Consider the following 19,550-nt stretch of genomic DNA (forward strand, 5'->3'; position numbering starts at 1 on the left):
CTGAACTCTCCTTTGACAAAGTATCTGGTTCTGCCTTTTGTGTTTCTTTTACTTTATTCACAAAGAGGGTTGTTTTCTCTTTTCTTAAAAGGGGACATTGATACTTTATATGGTCCCACTTTCCACACTGAAAGCACCTTCTTTTTCCCTCAGGAGCAGTTTGACTTGTTACACCCTGCCTCCTCCAGGTGGTGTTTTCTATGTCAGAACCTTTTTCTTGCTGTGGGCGCGTTTGTTGTTGGTAAAATGGCTGCCTGTTTGTTCTTTTATCACTTGGCAGATCTTCCCTTTTGAATCCTTCTTTTAGGGTTATTATTTGATCTACCATAACCGCTGCCTCTACTATAGTGGATGGTTTGCGATCCTGAATCACCCAGCGAATATCATAAGGCACTAATTGAAAAAATTGTTCCAACTTTAAAAGTTCTCTCAGCTGTTGGTAATCTTCCACCTCAGACGTCCTTAGCCAACTATCAAACAGTTGAGACAATTTAGAGGCCACCTGAGCAAAACTTTGGGTTTTATCTCTCTTTAGGGTCCTGAACTTAAATCTGTAGAATTCAGGAGTTAATCGAAACTCTTGTAGAAGTTGTTTCTTAAATAAATCATAATCTCCATAAGACCCCTCAGGCAAATCTCCATAAATCTGTAAAAGTCTTCCAGATATCTGTGGCCTTAGATATATCATCCATTTTTCCTTAGCAACCCCAAAATCTCTACAACATCTCTCGAAAGAGATCAAAAATTTCTCTGGATCGTCATCCTTGGTGAATTTAGGGAATCTCTTTATCAAATCTGGGGTATCCACTCCAGATCTCCCTTCCTGGATGTCACTGGATGTTTGAGACAAAGCCAATCTTTGCTTCTGCAGCTCAAATTCCATTCTCTTCAATTCTATCTCCTGTTCTCTCTCTTTCTGTCTTTCTTCAAATTCTCTTTGTTTCACCTCTCTCTCCATCTCCTGTTCTCTCTTTTTCTGTCTTTCTTCAAACTCTCTTTCCCTTTGTTTTGCCTCTATCTCCAGTTCTTTCTCTCTTTGTTTTGCCTCTATCTCCAGTTCTCTCCCTCTTTGTCTTTCTTTTGCCTCTATTTCCAATCGTTTCATCTCTAGTTTGTACTTATAAGCCATTTCTGACACAGGCACTGGCTCTGTTTCCACCTCAGAGCCCGAACTTCCTTCTTGGTCTCCCTCTGTTTCCTCAGCAAGCTTTCTCTGTCGCCTGGTAGCCATATTCCAATAACTTTTACCTCACAACTTATTTTTAAAACAGTCTTAAGGCACTTGATCAGTTGTTAAACGTATCCCGTCGTCTGCCACCAAAATTGTAAAGAACCTCCGCCACCGGTAATGAAGCTGCCACCCAATTGTAGAGAGATGCTACCAACTAGTGAGGAAGCGCCTAGGTTTAGGAGAGAGGAGCCACTGATTTGTAAAAGGCTCTGGTATTAAAGGCTCTGCTTGTGTTGTGAGGTAATTTTGGTAGAGTGGGTGCACCGAACGTAGAATTAATGGAGATGAGGCAGTTTTAAAAACCAAAGAGAACAAGTTTATTTTTAAACAAAGCGTATGGTTGCAGTATGAAGATGTTAAGCTTGGCAAATACTTTATGGTTACATGTAACTTGGTTGCGATACAATTCAGACTTTCGATGTTACAACTTATGAACTCTTGCTGTGGTGAAGCGCTTTATTAACCAGTGTTCCCTGCAATGAATAGTCTTTCGGTTTGATCTATACTTGATCAAATCACAGTTCTCCAGTCTCCCTCCTGACTGGCGATCCTAACAAGCCTATGTTAGTTCTTTCTAACTAAAGCAACTAACAAGGTTTTCCCCTTCAGCTTCCTAGCTGAAGAAATCTCTACTATTCACGAACACTAAAACCTGACTGTTCACTTCTTCACTCCTCAGAGTCTAAAAACCTGACTCTGCTCTCTCAGAGTCTTTTTTTCCTGACTGACTCTAACTGTCACTTTTTAAAACCTTCACTCTCTAAGCTCCTCCCACCTCCTCTTCTGCCTCGTTTCCATGGTAACACATTTCTCACAGCTAGGCCGCTCCAGCCTTAGGGCAACCAATTCAAACATAAATACAGTTATAAGCATATTATTATAAACACTTCTGTACACAGGCTTAAAACTGAAATCTTACAACTATAAAGTGGCGGCTTTCGCGGATGATGTGGTGTGTATAATGGAAGATCCGCAGAGGCAATGGGAGAAATGGTGGGCGGAGATCGAAAACTTCGGAGAAGTAGCAGGATTAAAAATAAATAAAGATAAGACAAAATTCCTGGTCAAGAACATGACGAAGGAGGAGCTAAGGGAGAAAACAGGGGTGGAAATTACATCAAAGGTCAAATACCTAGGAATCCAGTTAACTACTAGCAATGCACAGCTAATAAAAAACAACTATGACTCTAAGTGGAAACAACTAAAGGAAAAATGAAACAATGGCAGAAGCTAGACCTATCCCTTCTAGGTAGGATCGCATTAGCAAAAATGATATCCTCGCTGAGGTACTCTATCTTTTCCGCATGATCCCAGTAATAAGAGGAAAAAATATAATAACAAACTGGCAAAAAGACCTAAACAGATTCATATAGCAAAATAAGAGAGCCAGAATAAAATTCAGGAATCTGAGCGACAAGCCCAAGAGAGGGGGGGCTAGGGTTGCCCGACCTCCAGCTGTATTACGACGCAGCGGCATTGTCGTGGGCAAAGGAATGGGCGACGCTTAAAAACAATAAACTATTGACGTTAGAAGGAGAAGACCTGAACAGAGGATGGCATAGCTACCTTTGGAAAGGAAAAGCTGCAATAGAAAGGAACTTCAATAGCCACCCACTTAGAGCATTGCTACTCATGACATGGAACAAATACAAGGAGAGGTGGTATGCGAGAACACCAATGTGGATAGCACCGAACGAAGCGGACCAGAGGAAGGAAACATCAAAGGAAAGTTGGCTGACATACAAACAGTTACTAAAGACAACTAATCAGGGGATTGAACTTAAAACATTTGAAGAAATACGACAACTGGAGCCCAAGTTCTCCTGGTTCCAATATTGGCAAGTTAACAAAAACTATAAAGAAGACAAGAAAATAGGTTTTGAAACGAAAGAGAAAACATGTGACAAGGTATTAAGAACGGGAAAAAAAAAACGATTAAAGGACTATACCAGCAGCTGCTAGGATGGGCCATGGAGGAAGAACAAGTGAAGGAGGTTAATGGTTAAATGGGCCAGAATAATCGGGCGCACAATTACAATGTCCGAATGGGAAGAAATGTGGAGAAGAAAACTAAAATACGCATATGCCACTGAAATCAAAGAGAACTGGGTAAAAATGTTTTATATGTGGTATCAAACCCCCGAAAAAATTGCAAAATATTGTAAAGGAAAGATCAACGGTAACTGTTGGAGGTGCCAGAAGAAAAGAGGAACATTCAAGCACATTTGGTGGGAATGCAGGACCATCAAAAAATTCTGGAAAGAAATCCATCAGAAAACAAAAGAGATATTACAAGTAGATCTTGAATTCAGACCAGAATGCTTCCTCCTGGGAATGAACAATACAAATTTGAATAGAAATGATGAAAAAATCCTATTCTACCTCAATACAGCTGCAAGAATAAGTGTGGCCCGAGTCTGGAAAAACAGGGAAACAGCATCCTTCAGTTCATGGACAAACAAAGCCATGGACATCATGAATATGGACCAATTAACACAGAAATTAAAGAAGAATATAACAACGCACGAAAACACCGACTGGAGCAAATTCATAACATTCTTAGACAAAAATATGACAAAGTAAGGGAAAAACAGAAGAAAAACACAACTCCATAGAGAACATTAGTTAAGAAAGTAACCAACCAGTATGAATACACAGAGCATTAAGAAATTAGTTATATACACAAGAAATAAAACAAATGTTCGCCCGAAACCCCTGGAAGTTAGAAGAAGGACAAATGCTGTGTTTATATGTGTAATATATGTTTGTATAAAGTATGTAATATGCTACGTGTAAGAGGGGGGAGGGGGGATAGGCAGATAGGTAGATCTGCTCAAAACGTACCAGTGGAAACAAGGCAAAGAAAGATCACAATAGTTGGGAACCCCACAAACATGAACAAACCATAAGTAATTGTGGTGGGTACTATGTTGACAAGAGGGGACAGGGGGGAAAATACCAGAACGTGAACAAGACGAAAAGAGGGTATTTATTGTATTGTATGTATTGTATGTGAAACATGTGTCTGTTTTTATAATGGAAAACAATAAAAAATTATATTACAAGAAAAGAAAATATGATTGGGGGTCACCACAACATGAGGAACTTAATTTAGGAGTCATAGCATTAGAAAGGTTGCTGTAGAACAATGAAACCCAGCGACTCAGGCTGGAATGGCAGGTTCACAATCCTCAAGAGTTGCACACTCAACTCAAATATATCGATGGAAGGAAGGAAAGAAAGAAGGAGAAAGAATGGGAAATGAAAGAGCACAGGTAAGGGTGAGAGGGAGGAAAGAAGGGAGGGATGAAGGAAGTAGGGAAAGAGGGAAGGAAAAAGTAAGAAAGTAGGGAAGAATGAAAGGGAGTGAATGACAGAGGAAACAATAAATGGAAGGAGTAAAGAAGAAAAGAACAAAGAGAAGGAATAAGGAAGCAAAGAGGGAAGGAGGGAACAAGAAAGTAGAGAGGGAATGATGGAAGAAAGGATGGAAGGGAATGAGGGAGGGAGGGAGGGAAGGAAAGAAGTAGGGAAGGAAGCAAGGAAGGAAAAAAATACAAAGAAAGAAAGGGAATGAATGAGAGAGGAAAGAATAAAGAGAAGGAAGAAAAGAGGGAAGGAAGGAGTAAGAAAGTAGGGAGGGAGGAGGGAAGGAAGGGAATGAGGGAGGGAGGAACGGAAGTAAGTAAGTAAGTAGGGAAGCAAGCAAGGAAGGAAGATAGGAAGTAGTGAAGAATGCAAGAGAATGAATGACAGATGAAAGAATAAAGAGAAGGAATAAGGAATTAAGAGAAAAGAATAAAGAGGAGTAAGGAAGTAAAAACGGACATGGGGAGGTGGGGAAGGAAGGGATAAGAAAGTAGGGAGGGAGAGAGGAAAGAATAAAGAGAAGGAGTAAAGAAGTAACGAGGGGGGAGAAGGAAGGAAAGAAATCAAGAAGAAAAAGCAGGGAGGGAAGGAAAGAAGGATGGAAGGGAAGGAGGAAGGGAAGAATAAGAAAAAAAGAAGGCATGAATGAACAAAGGGAGTGAGGAGCAAAAGAAGGAAGGAACTGACCTTTGGGCAAAGAGGTCAGTCACTGAGTATTTATTTTAACTGCTCATCTCTAAGCACAAGGGAGTAAGAGGTATATGCAAAATCTGTTGAAATTATCCTCATTTCCTGGAGAAGTGAGAGAGAAATTCTAGCCGGACTGAACCAAACTGGCAAAAGGACAGGTGCAAGCTGAACAGAGTTATCCTTGTCAGTCCTAGGAATATGTTCAATTCTTGTTCTTTACATGTTCGACAGCTCACAATGCGCATGCAAACCCTTCATTTTATTGAAAGATCCATACATGAGGAACTGATCCTAGGCTACTTACGTCTGAAGCGGGGCCCTTGTCCGCACCGGGGCAGGTGAAAGTGACGAATTCATGGCAGCGCTTGTGCACCACGAAGCAACAAACTGCAAGGAGAGAAAGTTAACATTGGTTATTATTACAGGGTTGACACAATTGGGGGGGAGGGGTGTCATTCATTCATTCAGAACATGGAAAGCGCTTTCATGCAACTCCGGTCACTTTGCAGAATGGAGCATTGTTTTGCATTTCAGGTGGCTTTGCAAGGAATGACTCACTTGTTTTCTGGCTATCGGAAAACAAAGAGAACTGTGCTCTTAATTACTATACGTTAATAGGATTACGTGCAGCTTTTGTGAGCCCTAATTGGAAGGCTGGTTATTCACAAACCACAGCTAAAAAGTCTGTCAAATGGCATGAAACAGAAGGCAAATATGAATAAGTGCACAATGAGTAAGTTTTTAAAACAATCACTTACTTTTGTAAAGAACTGTATTCAATGGATGTGGTTTTAGGTCCTACTGTAACATGCCTCCTAATGTGAGTGGAAGGAGGGATGGGAATGAACAAATTAAAAGTGATATTATTTTGGACTACTGGGCAATTAAGCCAAAATTAAAATTGTTACTTGAGTTTTAGTATCAAGGCTTAAACGAGAAAATAGATACTGAAGATAGATATATAGACTCTTTGGAATGATAGATAAATAGGCTCTTTGGGCCATGGTAGCTCAGTGGGTTAAACCGCTAGCTGTGGAAAAACTTGCTGACCAGAAGGTTGACAGTTTGAAGCCACACATCAAGGTGAGCTTCCACTGTCAGCTCTAGCTTCTGCCTACCTAGCAGTTCAAAAGCAAGTAATATGAGTAGATCAATAGGTACCGCCTCGGTGGGATGGTAAAAGGCGCCCTGCAGCCATACCAGCAAAACACAACTAGGAGGGTCTACGGCATGGAAAATGGAACAAGAGCACCTCCCCATGGCCAGAGTTGAGCATCACCTCCAGATGCCAGAGATGGAAAGGGAAACTTTTGCTTTGTTTGTGTATTGTATATTATTGTTCACTGTATAAAAGGCACTGAATGTTTGCTTATATGTGTGTATACTGTAATCCGCTCTGAGTCCCCTCGGGGAGATAGAGCAGTATATAAATAAAATGCATTATTATTATTATTATTATTATTATTATCCTGAAAAGCATCAGGTTGGAGCCCTCGGTGGTGCAATGGGTTAAACCTTATGCCGGCAGGACTGAAGACCGACAGGTCGGAGGTTCAAATCCAGGGAGAGGGCGGATGAGCTCCCTCTGTCGGCTCCAGCTCCCCATGAGAGAAGTCTCCCACAAAGATGGTGAATCATAAAAACATCCAAACGTCCCCTGGGCAACGTCCTAGCAGATGGCCAATTCTCTCACACCAGAAGCAACTTGCACTTTCTCAAGTCACTCCTGACACACACAAAAATCAGGTTGGAAAACATACCCCTTTCTACACCTTAAGAGGGAAGGAGGAAGCTAACAAAATTAATATATTGATTCACAGAGGAAATCTTTGCAAGTTGCAGCAATTGATGAATTAAACCTCTGAGACTGAGAGATGCACCTGCATTTCCTGTTGGAAATGACTCAAAATAAAAGGAGGTTTGGGACATGACCTTCCAGATTGGTTGCCAGTCAAATTCAGTTCCAAAGCATCGCTTCCAAAGGCCTCTGGGGATTGATCATTCATCAGGAGCGTTTTGACCTTTCCAGTGATCGATCGGAGCACAAATTGTTCTGTCCATAAAGCAGATCGTTGAGAATGGGAATTGTTTTGTTTGCAAATGGGATCATGTTGCACAGCTTGGCCCCCCTGGCCCTTCTTTGCCAGCAGCCAGAGGGAGGTTGCAAAGGTCAATGCAGCTCAGTTGAACAAGAGGCCACATGGAAAGGACTACCGAAATATTAAGATGGATAGGAAAGGGGCAGAATACAGACCATGACTTAGGGACACATTGTAGCCTGTAGGGTCCCCCAAAAGGTCTTGGATTACCTCACCAAAATCCATGCAGGACATTTTGGGAAGGACTGGCCCTTCTAGCCCAAACCTATCATTTGACTCCTGCACATTTCTATCAGGCCTGTCCATGCAGCTGTATTGCAAAAGCCCTGTCTTGCCCCTATAGTATATGGCCTCTATGCTCAGCTACTGGTTGTTGATGGTTGATATTTTGTATCTTTATTTTTACAGTGTTTTTATTTTAATCTCTGTGTAACTGAGCTTGGTCCTCATGTGAGCCATCCCGAGTCCCTTTGGAGAGATGGTGGTGGGATACAAAAATAAAGTTATTGTTATTGTTGTTGAGGAAACCATGGGTATTCCCTCAATACCTCATGGGTATTCCCAATGGCAATTGGCTTGCCATTGCTATGCACCTTGTCTTCCCAGGAAGTGCAGGAAAACATGTGAAAATATCCTCACTGCACCATTACATTCACATCGAAATTCCATACTAAATCCTTTGAGATGTGTCTAAAAACATTGTCAGGGAGGTGCAATGGGTTGTCTTTGTCTTTGGGGAAGGACCATAAAGGGAACAGGCATTTAGTCTTTTTATGTTATAGAACTGGCCCCATACAATTGCCCATGGAGTTTGAATGGACTTGCTGTGATTCTATTTGGTGTTAAATCAGGCATGTGCCAACTTCGGCCCTCCAGGTGTTTTGGACTTCAACTCCCACCATTCCTAACAGCTTCAGGTGCTTTCCTTTTCCCTTTCAGCCACTTAAACTGTCCAAAACACCTGGGGGGCCGAAGCTGGCTCATGCTGTGTTAAAGTATTTAAAATAATACAAATGCTATTAGAAAACATTCATTGGGGAAGGAGTCCAAAGCATGCAAAATGAGCCAATGCTCCCCTGTCTTTCTCCTTCAAGCCATACCCAAATGGACATATTTCAATCCATACCCAAATGGTTCTGGTGCTAAGGTTACCACTTAGCACCAGAACCAAGAAAGCAACAGGATCTGAATCCACTCCAGATTTCATTCCTGATTAAGATAGGAAGCTCTAGATTCATCCATTCAATGCCCTTCTCCTCTCCAAAAGACCTCTGCATCACTCAAGAACACCTCAAGGTTGACTCAATCAATCAACTGCAACGGTTCCACCTTTCCAGGGATCGTAATTGGCCGGCAATGAGATGCCGCACAATAACAAGAACAACATGGAGAAACACAACAACAATATTGTTGTTTTCAGGAAGTTAGTGAAGGTACTGCAAGTCCCATCATCCAAAGTCCATCCTCCTCCAAACTGAAACAGGATGTAGATAGGGTCATGGGGGCTCTGTGTGCCAAGTTTGATATTGATCAGTCATTGGTTCAGGGTCGCAGTGGTTTCAGTATGTGAGTGAAGGTACTGCAAGTCCCATCATCCATGGTCAACCCTCCTCCAAGCTGCAGCAGGATGTACAGTGGGTCATGGGGTTTCTGTGTGGCAAGTTTGATCTTGATTGGTCATTAGATGAGGGTTGTAGCAATCTTGGGAAGGGAGTGGAGGTACTTGAAGTCCAATCATCCATAGTCTGTCCTCCTCCAATCTGTACCAGGATGTAAAGTGGGTCCATCTCCAAAATTTTCCAAACCACACCAGGACGTTAAGTGGGTCATGAGAGGTCTATGTGCCAAGTTTGGTCTTGATCAGTCATTGGATGAGGTTAACAGAGGTCTCAGAATGTGAGTGAAGGTACTGAAAGTCCCATCATCCATGGTCAACTCTTCTCCAAAACTGCAGCAATATGTAGAGCGGGTCATGGGGGCTCTGTGTGCCAAGTTTGGTCTTGATCAGTCATTGGCGAGGGTCTCAGTGGTCTCAGAAAGTGAGTGAAGTTACTGCAAGTCCCATCATCCATCTCCAACATTTTCCAAACCACACCAGGACGTTAAGTGGGTCATGAGAGGTCTATGTGCCAAGTTTGGTCTTGATCAGTCATTGGATGAGGTTAACAGAGGTCTCAGAATGTGAGTGAAGGTACTGAAAGTCCCATCATACATGGTCAACTCTTCTCCAAAACTGCAGCAATATGTAGAGCGGGTCATGGGGGCTCTGTGTGCCAAGTTTGGTCTTGATCAGTCATTGGTGAGGGTCTCAGTGGTCTCAGGAAGTGAGTGAAGTGATTGCAAGTCCCATCATCCATTGTCAATTTCTTCCAAACCACACCAGGATGTAGAGTGGGTCATGCCGGCTCTTTGTGTAAATTGTGGTCCCGATCCATCATTGTTGACAGTTGTAATGGTCTTAAGAAGGGAGTGCAGGTATTGCAAGTCCCATCGTCCATGGTGCATCCTCCTCCAAACTGCACCAGGATGTAGAGTGCATCATGGAGACTCAGTGTGCCAAGTTTGGTCTTTATTGGTAATTGGATGAGGGTTGTAGTGGTCTCAGGAATTGAGCAAAGGTACTGCAAGTCCCATCATCCATGGTTCATCCTCTTCCAAACTGCAGTAGGATGTCGAGTGGGTCTTGCAGGCTCTGTGTGCCAAGTTTGATCTGTATTGCTAATTTTCTGACACAGCCCCTGGCCTTTTCCTTTCCTCTCTTTGTCATCTCGGAATCTTGGAATTGAGGCTGGCCAATCAGAGACCATATGCAAATTTCCTTCTCTCATGTCTCCATTTCTGTCATGAACCCTTTTCTCCACCATGGGCTCCTGTAAAGCTAGCCAATCTGAGACTATATGCAAATAGCACCACAGCGGCAGCCAATCAGAATCTTGGAACTTTCAGGCTGGCAAATCAGAATGCTGGCACATACTCCTCCACACCGCCACACGTCCGCCGCATACAAACTTTGACTTTTATTATATGTGTATATATATATATATTAGGCCTGGGTAACAACGGAAAAATTTGTTTCCAAAATCGATTCGTTTTTTGGGGGTTTTTGCGTTTCGATATTTAAAATAATTACAAAATTTTCCTTTTAAAAAGTTCGATATTTACGAAATTTCGCAAATGGTAAAAAAATAACTAATCGATTTCCGAAACAATAACGAATTGATTCGTTAATGGCGGACGCGACCGCGAAATACGCTAAAAAACCTCCAAAAACTTCTGAAGCTTCTCTCTCCCTCTGTTGTTGACTGTTGGTGTGATATTATAATTTTTTTTCACTAATTAAACCATAAAACTGGCCCAGACATGCGGAAATAATAACGAAACGACCTCAGAACAATAACGAAACGAATTCAATAATGAAATACGAAGCATTTACAAAACGTGTTTAAAAATTCGTTTTTTTAAATGATTGCTCCAGAATGGTTCGTTATCGTTTTGTAATTGGAAAAATTAACGAATTATTAACGAATTACGAATTAACGAAACGAAACCGCCCAGCCCTAATATATATATATATATATATATATATATATATATATATACATACACACACACACACATATAGATATAGATAAATATAGATATAGATAATAGTCCCCAGGTGCGACGGCACAAGCAGCAACAAAAATAATTGTATGGTTGGGGGTCACCATAACATGAGGAACTGTATTAAGGGGTCACGGCATTAATAAGGTTGAGAACCACTGGGCCTAAGTATTGTACATTTCTCCCTTCCGAAATCCATTCTGTTCACTTTGGGCCGGCTCTCTCATCTGTGAAAGCTGTGCTCTGAACCGCTTCCTGTTGGCAAATAGAAACCAGCCAACAATGGAAAACCGTCCCACCCAAGACAGCAGTGACAGGTGCTTCCTTCGGTGCTTCTTTCCAGAGCAAACATGCGCCTCTTGTGGGTGCCAATTGCCCACAACGGAAGGGGCATCTGCTATGTAAATGAACTTACGGAGAAATAAAGGGGCGGAAGGTGTGGCCCCAGCCCACCATTTCACATGTTTCTATCAATCTGCAAGTGATTTATCCCACTGTAAATGTCATGGCTCTATCCTGGGGAATTTGGGGATTTTCAGCTGCTTTAAAATGGAAAGAGATGGATGAAGGGTCTGTCTGGGATATGTACCTTGGAGAATTTGGGATCATTATCAGATCACTAGCAGATGACCCTCTTAAACTACAAATCCGAGGACCCCACCCATCACTCTCCAATCTACAAATCCCATAATCACATGTCACTTTCCAAACTCTAAATCCCATAATCACACATGCCATTTTCCAAACTACAAATCCCATAATCACGCATGTCCCTCTTCAAACTATAAACCACTTATTTCACATGCCATTCTCTGAACTAAAAATCCCAGGGTCTCACATGTTGCTCTCAAAACTATAAATCACATCATCGCACATGTCATTCTCCAAACTATAAATTTCATAGTCTCACATGTCATTCTCTGAACTACAAATCCCAGGGTCCTGCATGTCACTCTCCAAACTATAAATTCCATAGTCACACATGTCATTATCTGAACTATTAATCCTAGGGCCCCACATGTCGCTTTCCAAACTACAAATTCCATAATTGCACATCACTCTCCAAACTATAAATTATATAGTCATTCATGTAATTTTCTGAACTACAAATCTCAGGGTCCCACATGACATTCTCCAAATAATCTCATAATCGCACATGTCATTTTCTAAACTACAAATCCCAGGGTCCTGCATGTCACTCTCCAGGCTATAAATTCCATAGTCACACATGCCATTATCTCAATTATTAATTCCCAGGGTTCCACATATTGCTCTCCACACTACAAATCCCAGGATCCCGTATGTTGCTGTCCAAACTATAAATCCCAGGATCCCGCATGTTGCTCTCCAATCTACAAATCCCATAATTGCACATGTCTGAACTACAAATCCCAGGGTCTCACATGTCAGTTTACTGTGTAATGGAATGGGTAAAATGACTCCGTGCAGATACACCATGAATTAATTTGTATTTGCATCAGAAGAAGGTGCTCCATCTATCATCATCATCATCATCATCATCATCATCCCACCTCACTTTGTCGCTTGAGGCAGGGTACAACACTATGAAAACACACTATTAGAATACATCTAACAAAGCCACACACAAGTCAGGGGAGTCTTAAACAGCATTTCCTTCCTGTTGGTGGACAGAAATTAGGCCACACCTTACTATCGATGGTGTCTTAGAACTGGAGAAATGCAGTAAATGACCCCATCCAAGATCTGATGGCACAAGTGAGAAGGCGGACTCTTTCTGCCAAGATTTTCTTGCAATTGAGTCATGAAAGAAGCTAAAAAGAGAAAGAGGAATCCAGGACATGCAACTGACAGCCCTCATGATGGGCCAATTAGGGGAAAACAAGACTCTTCAGATCTGGGAATGTATTTGCATTTGAAATAGAGTGTTGCATCAACTTGGAACTTGGGATTCTCAGGGTGCAATGAATGCAATTTGGCACCACTTGAACCACTTGAGTTCCATGCCATAGGATTTGGGGAGTTGTAGTTTCATAAGTTCTTTTGCTGCCCAAGAATGCCATTGTGCCTCACCAAATTACAACTCCCAGAATCCCACTACATGGCTCTATGGCAAAGCGGTGTCAAGCGGAATAGGTTCCCCATGACTCCATAGTGCTGAGCCCAAGTGTGGCCAAGCCTCATTTGTTCTCCAGTGTAGATGCACCCATTGATATCTTTTGACGTTCACAGAGTCTGTGACTTTGTCTTGTGGTTTGGTTTGGTGTCTCGTTTCCGGAAATGTCCCCCTTCCATTGCAAAGAGACAGAAATGGGAACTATAAACCCAGTCGAGGCCAAGGACGGTTGCAGAGCATGGTACTGCGCTGCCTGAAAGAAGTTGGAAAACCTCTTCAGAGAGCCCCCAGTTTCCCAGGAAACGCAATGCCTCCCTGAAAGGAGAACTCCCTCGGTGGGATCAGGTTACTCCGGTTAAAGGAGAGCACCTTGCAAGCACACTGCAGGCAACACTAACCATCCATCTTTGCATCCCTTCAAACTATACTGATTTGGCATGTGCATCCGCACTGGGGGATGAATGCAATTTGGCAGCATTTTGACTCCTGCAGCTCAATACAACAGAATGCTGTGAATTATACTTTTCACTCTATGGCAACATTTCTCAACCTGGGGGTTGCGAGAGGAGTGTCAGAAGGGTTGCCAAAGACCATCACGGTATTTTTTGTTGATCATGGGGTCCTGTGTGGGAAATTTGGAAATTCTATTACTGGTGGGGTTCAGAATGCTCTTTGATTGTAGGTGAACTACAAATCCCAAAAACTGCAACTCCCAAATGTCAAGGTCTATTTTCTCCAAAATCTACCAGTGTTCACATTTGGGCATATTGTGTATTCGTGCCAAGTTTGGTCCAGATCCATCGTTGTTTGAGTCCACAGTGCTCTCTGGATGTAGGTGAACTACAACTCCAAAATTCAAGGTCAATGCCCACCAAACGCTTCCAGTATTTTCTGTTGGTCATGGGAGTGTGCCAAGTTTGGTTCAACTCCATCATTGGTGGAATACAGAAAGCTCTTTAATTGTAGGTGAACTATAAATCCCAGCATCTACAACTCCCAAATGACAAAATCAATCCCCCCAACCCCACCAGTATTGAAATTTGGATGTATCAGATATCTGTGCCAAATTTGGTCCCGTAAATGAAAATACATCCTGCATATCAGCTATTTACATTATGATTCTCAACAGTACCAAAATGACAATTATGAAGTAGCAACGAAAATAATTTTATGGTTGGGGGTCACCACAACATGAGGAACTGTATTAAGGGGTCGTGGCATTAGGAAGGTTGAGAAACACTGAAACAAGGGTTTTTTTCTCCCAGCCTGGATATATATACACTCCACTTGTCTCACTGCCAACCAAACTTCTGAAGATGACAGCCACAGATGCAGGTGAAATGTCAGGAGAGAATGCCGCTGGAATATGACCATACAGTCTGGAAAGCTCACAGCAACCCAGAAGACATTTTGCAGGTAATTGGCCCAACCTTCCATTCTCTCTGCAAAAGAAAGTTTCTGTTGCCAAAACTCCCCAAAGGAACAGAAGCAGCCACCAGGGAGCCTGCCCACACGTGTGCCAAGCCCTCGAGGGACACGTGTGTTTGGGGTCTCCACCTTTTTTCGCCCGCCCTGCTGCCTACCGACTATCCCTTCATCTAGGCCTTGCCATTCCTTTCTTTCCCTGGCACAAAGGGACAGCGGGTGGGCCGAGGGGGAAACGGTGGCCCACCTGCCCCGTTTGAATGGCAACAATGCCCTGGAAAGGTAGGCACGTGATCTACGGAAACCATCCATCACAGCCTCTTCCATTGCTTTCCTGCATCCATGCCAAGGTGGGTGGAATAGCAGCAAATCCTTCTCTTGCATTCATTCCCAATGCAAATATAACATTCTGTGTATAGTAAAACATTCCAGGAACTTGAATAGATAAGGCACTCACACCTTCCAGCATTTTGCATGGATAATGGGTATAGTTTGACACACACACACACACACACATCTTGAATAGACACAGCTTAACGCAATGTGATCCTGGGGGTTGTAGTTTTACTAAGGGTACACTGTAGAATGGATGGTGTTTGAACCCTTCACTTGAACTGTAATGGCTTAGTGCTTTGGATCTTGGGAGTTGTAGTTTTGCAAGGTCTTTCGCCTTCTCTGCCAAAAAGGCTGGCGCCTCACCAAACTACAACTCCTAGGATCCCATAGCATTGAGCCAGGGCAGTTAAAGTCTATCTCTGCAGCCCATGACCCATTCAGATTCACAAAGCACCCTTGTTCTATTAATAATAATAATAACAACAACAACAACAACCACAACAACAACGATAATAATGACTGTTAAATATTAAGGGAATGTTTTTCCTCATTCTAGCAATAATAATAATAATAATAACGATAATGATAATGTTAAAGTTGTGAGTTTTCCGGGCTGTATGGCCATGTTCCAGTAGCATTCTCTCCTGACATTTCACCTGCATCTATGTCTGGCATCCTCAGAGGTTGTGAGGTCAAACCTCACAAACCTCTGGGAGTGCTAACAATAGATGCAAGTGAAACATCAGGAGAGAATGCTCTGGAACATAGCCATACAGCCCAGAAAACTCACAACAACTCAGTGATTCCAACAATGAAAGCCTTCAACAATAAATATTGGGAAGAAAAACTTTCCAATTTGACAGAAGAAGGAAATGCCTCAGGAGCTCCAAATAATAGTTAGATGGCCATTTTTGGAAGTGCTTTGTCTGTGGCTCCCTTTGTAGCAGAAGGGTGCACTAGATGTCCTTTAGGGTTCCTGCCCGTTCTATCATGGGATGCCCGGTCTCTTCTTAGGAAATCCAATGTCTTTTAATGGATTCTGCCAGGGAATGCTAGCATTACACATCTGCTTCAAAGGCCACAGAAAAGATTGTTGGTTGGATGCATCCGCCTTCAAGGTTGGATGACTATCTTTCAGGGACACTTTCACTATGGCTTCTGTCAGAATAGATGGCTCTTGGCTTCCCTTCTACAGTTCTATTATTTTAATGCTCACTGGTGGTTTGCGTTTCCCAATGCATTGCTCTTTTCTTGGCCTTGGAAACAGATGGCGTGGTGCCCACCTTGGCCTTGCAAGGAAGAAGGCGGAGAAGCGAAGAACCTCTATAAGATGCCTTGGAAGCCTTGCGCTCCCCTCTGCTTTGCTTACATTCCTCTCCCATGCAAACCCCTCCGGAGCAGCGCTATTGTGCCACCGCCATGTGCCTTCCGCTGCCCAGAGGATACCTGCGGAGCCAAAGAAAAGCTGCCACTTGAAAACCCGGAGACAGGGAAAGAGAAGGAATGGATAGAAGGGACAAAAGAGCAAATGAAGGTGGCAAGGAGGAAGAAAGGGGGCCGCGGCACTTCCATCTCGGCCCAAAGTGCAGCGGTTGGCATGGAATGGATTAGAAACAGAAATTACAAATCAAAAGTTTGGCAATAAACTTAGGTAAGAAAAAGATAATGCCAAAGACATAGGATGATGGTGGGTAACTGGACTGGAAACTGCATGTGAATGGGAGTCTTAGGAGATCACAGTCTGAACATGAGCTAAATGTGTGATGCAGTAGTGAAAAAGGCCAAGGCAATTATAGGCTGCATCAAGAGGATTATAGGAGCTGCGGTGGTGCAATGGATTAAATCCTTGTGCTGCTGAACTGCCGACCTGAAGATTGGCAGTTCAAATCCGTGATATGGGGTGAGCTCCCATCTGTCAGCTCTAGTTCATGCCAACCCAGCAGTTTGAAAACATGCAAATGTGAGTAGATAAATAGGTACCCCTTCGGCAGGAAAAAGCAAAGAGACACTCCAAGCAATCTTGCTGGTCACACAAACAGGAGGTGACAATGCAGGCTGCTCAGCTTGAAAATAGAGAAACCACCTCCCGTGAGACAGAGATGAGCACTACTTCCAGAAGATGGAAATGAAAGGAGAAGCCTCTGCCTTTGTTTGTGTGTCATTGTATATGATTGTAAAGGCACTGAATGTTTGCCTATGTATGTAAATGCTGTAATCCACTCTGAATCCTCTAAGGGAGAAGGGCAGAATATATGATGATGATGATGGTGATGATGATGATGATTATTATTATAGCATCCAGATCAAGAGAAGATCAAGTAATGTAAGTTATGGTTTGACAATAGTATATGTGAAAGGGACCTAACAGTCTTAGTAGATCATAAGCTGCACATGAACCAAGAGTCTGATGTAACAGCCAAAAAGGCAAAGATGATCCTAAGCTCCATCAAGAAGAGTATAGCATCCAAATCAAGAGAAAGAATATGACAAGAGTATGTGTGAAACCGATCTAGGAGTCTCAAACTGAACATGAGTCAAGAGTATGATGCAGCAGCCAAAAAGGCTAAGGCAATTCTAAGCTGCACCAAGAGCAAAGCATTGAGATCAAGGAAGTAATATAAGTTATAGTTTAACAAAAGTATATGGTAAAGGGAATTAGGAATCTAAGTAGATCACAAGCTAAACATGAGTCAAGAGTGTGATGCAGCAGCCAAAAAGGCCAGTGCAATTCTAGGCTGCATCTAAATCAGTGGTTCTCAACCTGTGGATCCCCAGGTGTTTTGGCCTAAAACTCCCAGAAATCCCAGTCAGTTCACCAGCTGTTAAGATTTCTGGGAGATGAAGTCCAAAACATCTGGGGACCCACAGGTTGAGAAACACAATTCAAGACATACCTATGGAAAAGGTTACCTAAATGATGATGATGATGATGATAATAATCCCAAGTGTAGACTCTGCAAGGAAGCAGATGAAACGATGGATCACATCCTCAGCTGCTGCAAGATGATCGCGCAGACAGACTACAAGCAGAGGCATAACACCGTTGCTCAGATGATTAATTGGAGCTTGTGCCACAAATACCATCTGCCTGCGACAAAGAACTGGTGGGATCACAAGCTGGGAAAAGTTACAGAAAATGAACAAGTCAAGCTACTCTGGGACTTCCGGATTCAGACAGACAGAGTTTTGGAGCACAATACTCCCGACCTCACAATCGTGTTAAAAAACAAAGTATGGATTGTCAGTGTTGCACTCCCGGGTGACAGCAGGATTGAAGAGAAACAACTGGAAAAGATGACAGGATATGGGATTTAAAGATCGAACTGCAAAGACTCTGGCACAAGCCAGTCAAAGTGATTTCAGTGGTGATCGGCACACTGGGTGCAGTGCCTAAAGACCTTGGCCCGCTCTTAAACACAATCGGCGCAGACAAGATTACCATCTGCCGGCTGCAAAAGGCCACCTTACTCGGAATAATGTCCTAGATATTTGGGAAGTGTCCGACGTGTGATCCAATGCAACAGCCTGCAGAGTGATCTTGTCTGCTGTGGACTCATGTTGTTGTGTTTCTAATAATAATAATAATAATAATAATAATAATAATAATAATAATAATCTGGAAACTATGAATATATCTGAGAAATGGCTTGTGTATATTTAGCTTGGAGAAGAGAAAAGTCTGGGGGTTCATGATTGCTATGTTTAAATATTTGAAAGGATGTTCCATTGAGGAGGGGAAAAGCTTGCTTTCTGCTGCTGTGGAGTTCAGGATGCAACGGATTTAATTAGCAGGAAAACAGCTCCCACAAACATTAGGAAGAACTGGTAATGGTAAAGAGCTGTTTGACTGCAAAGTATGCTGCCTCAAGGTCCAGTGGAGGTTTGTAAACAGAGGTTGAATGGCCATCTGTCAGGAGGGATCAGATCGTGTCTTCCTTTATGGCAGAAAATGGTTGGACTAAATGATTTTGGAGACCCCTTCCAACTCTCGGAGTGCTTCCATAGCCCTGTTTGTCCATGAACCTATTAAAGTCTATGAGTCTGAATGGCCATCTGTCAGGAGGGATCGGATGGTGTCTTCCTGCATGACAGAAGAGGGCTGGATTGGATGGCCTTTGGGGATCCCTTACAACACTCATATTCTGTGATTCTTGTCATTTGCATAACTTATGTTGTTTAAAAGACAAGATCCTGTCATTGTATAAGCCTGTGTTATAGCGGGTTGGACTAGATGACCTTTAGGGTCTCCTTTTGGCCCTCCCATTCTAATTCTAGAGGCTTCAGTTGGGATTTTAAGTTCAGATACCATTGTCCTCCTTTCTGCCTCTCTCTGGGGAGGAAGTGCCTCAGTCTTGTTATCAAGGGCTATTTTCATCTGCAGCGTTTCCAATCCTTCTCCTTCCCCTCCCTTGGCTGTGACTCATATTCACAACTGAAGACGGAACAAACTCATATTCACAACTGAAGGCGGAAGAATGTGCAAAGAGAGTAAAACCCACACGAAGGACGCCTAGTCTTGCAAGGAAGAGCAATGCAATAAGAACTAGATATCCCAAACCTAGTTTCTTTTTTCCAAGAAAGGGTTGTAAAAGCCTCCCTTCTTCTCTTCTCCAAAAAGAGACAAACATACCAATAGTCTGAATCCCTGATCAGCCATTGAGTGACACTGGGAAAACTCACACTCTCTTGGCCTCAGAAAACC

General features: G+C 42.6%; 1 protein-coding gene across 3 annotated transcripts in view; it reads right to left on the minus strand.

Annotated features, from left to right (window-relative positions):
* LOC137095279 (protein kinase C beta type-like) overlaps window positions 1–19,550 on the minus strand; it is a 174,399-nt gene that overhangs the window by 108,818 nt on the left and 46,031 nt on the right. For all 3 annotated transcript variants that reach the window (XM_067461727.1, XM_067461726.1, XM_067461728.1), the window contains exon 3: window positions 5,595–5,677. In XM_067461727.1, the coding sequence (XP_067317828.1) occupies window positions 5,595–5,677 (83 nt within the window). The remainder of the gene's footprint in view (window positions 1–5,594; window positions 5,678–19,550) is intronic.

The sequence above is a fragment of the Anolis sagrei genome, chromosome Y, assembly GCF_037176765.1.
Source record: "Anolis sagrei isolate rAnoSag1 chromosome Y, rAnoSag1.mat, whole genome shotgun sequence".
NCBI classification, from domain to species: Eukaryota; Metazoa; Chordata; class Lepidosauria; order Squamata; family Dactyloidae; genus Anolis; species Anolis sagrei.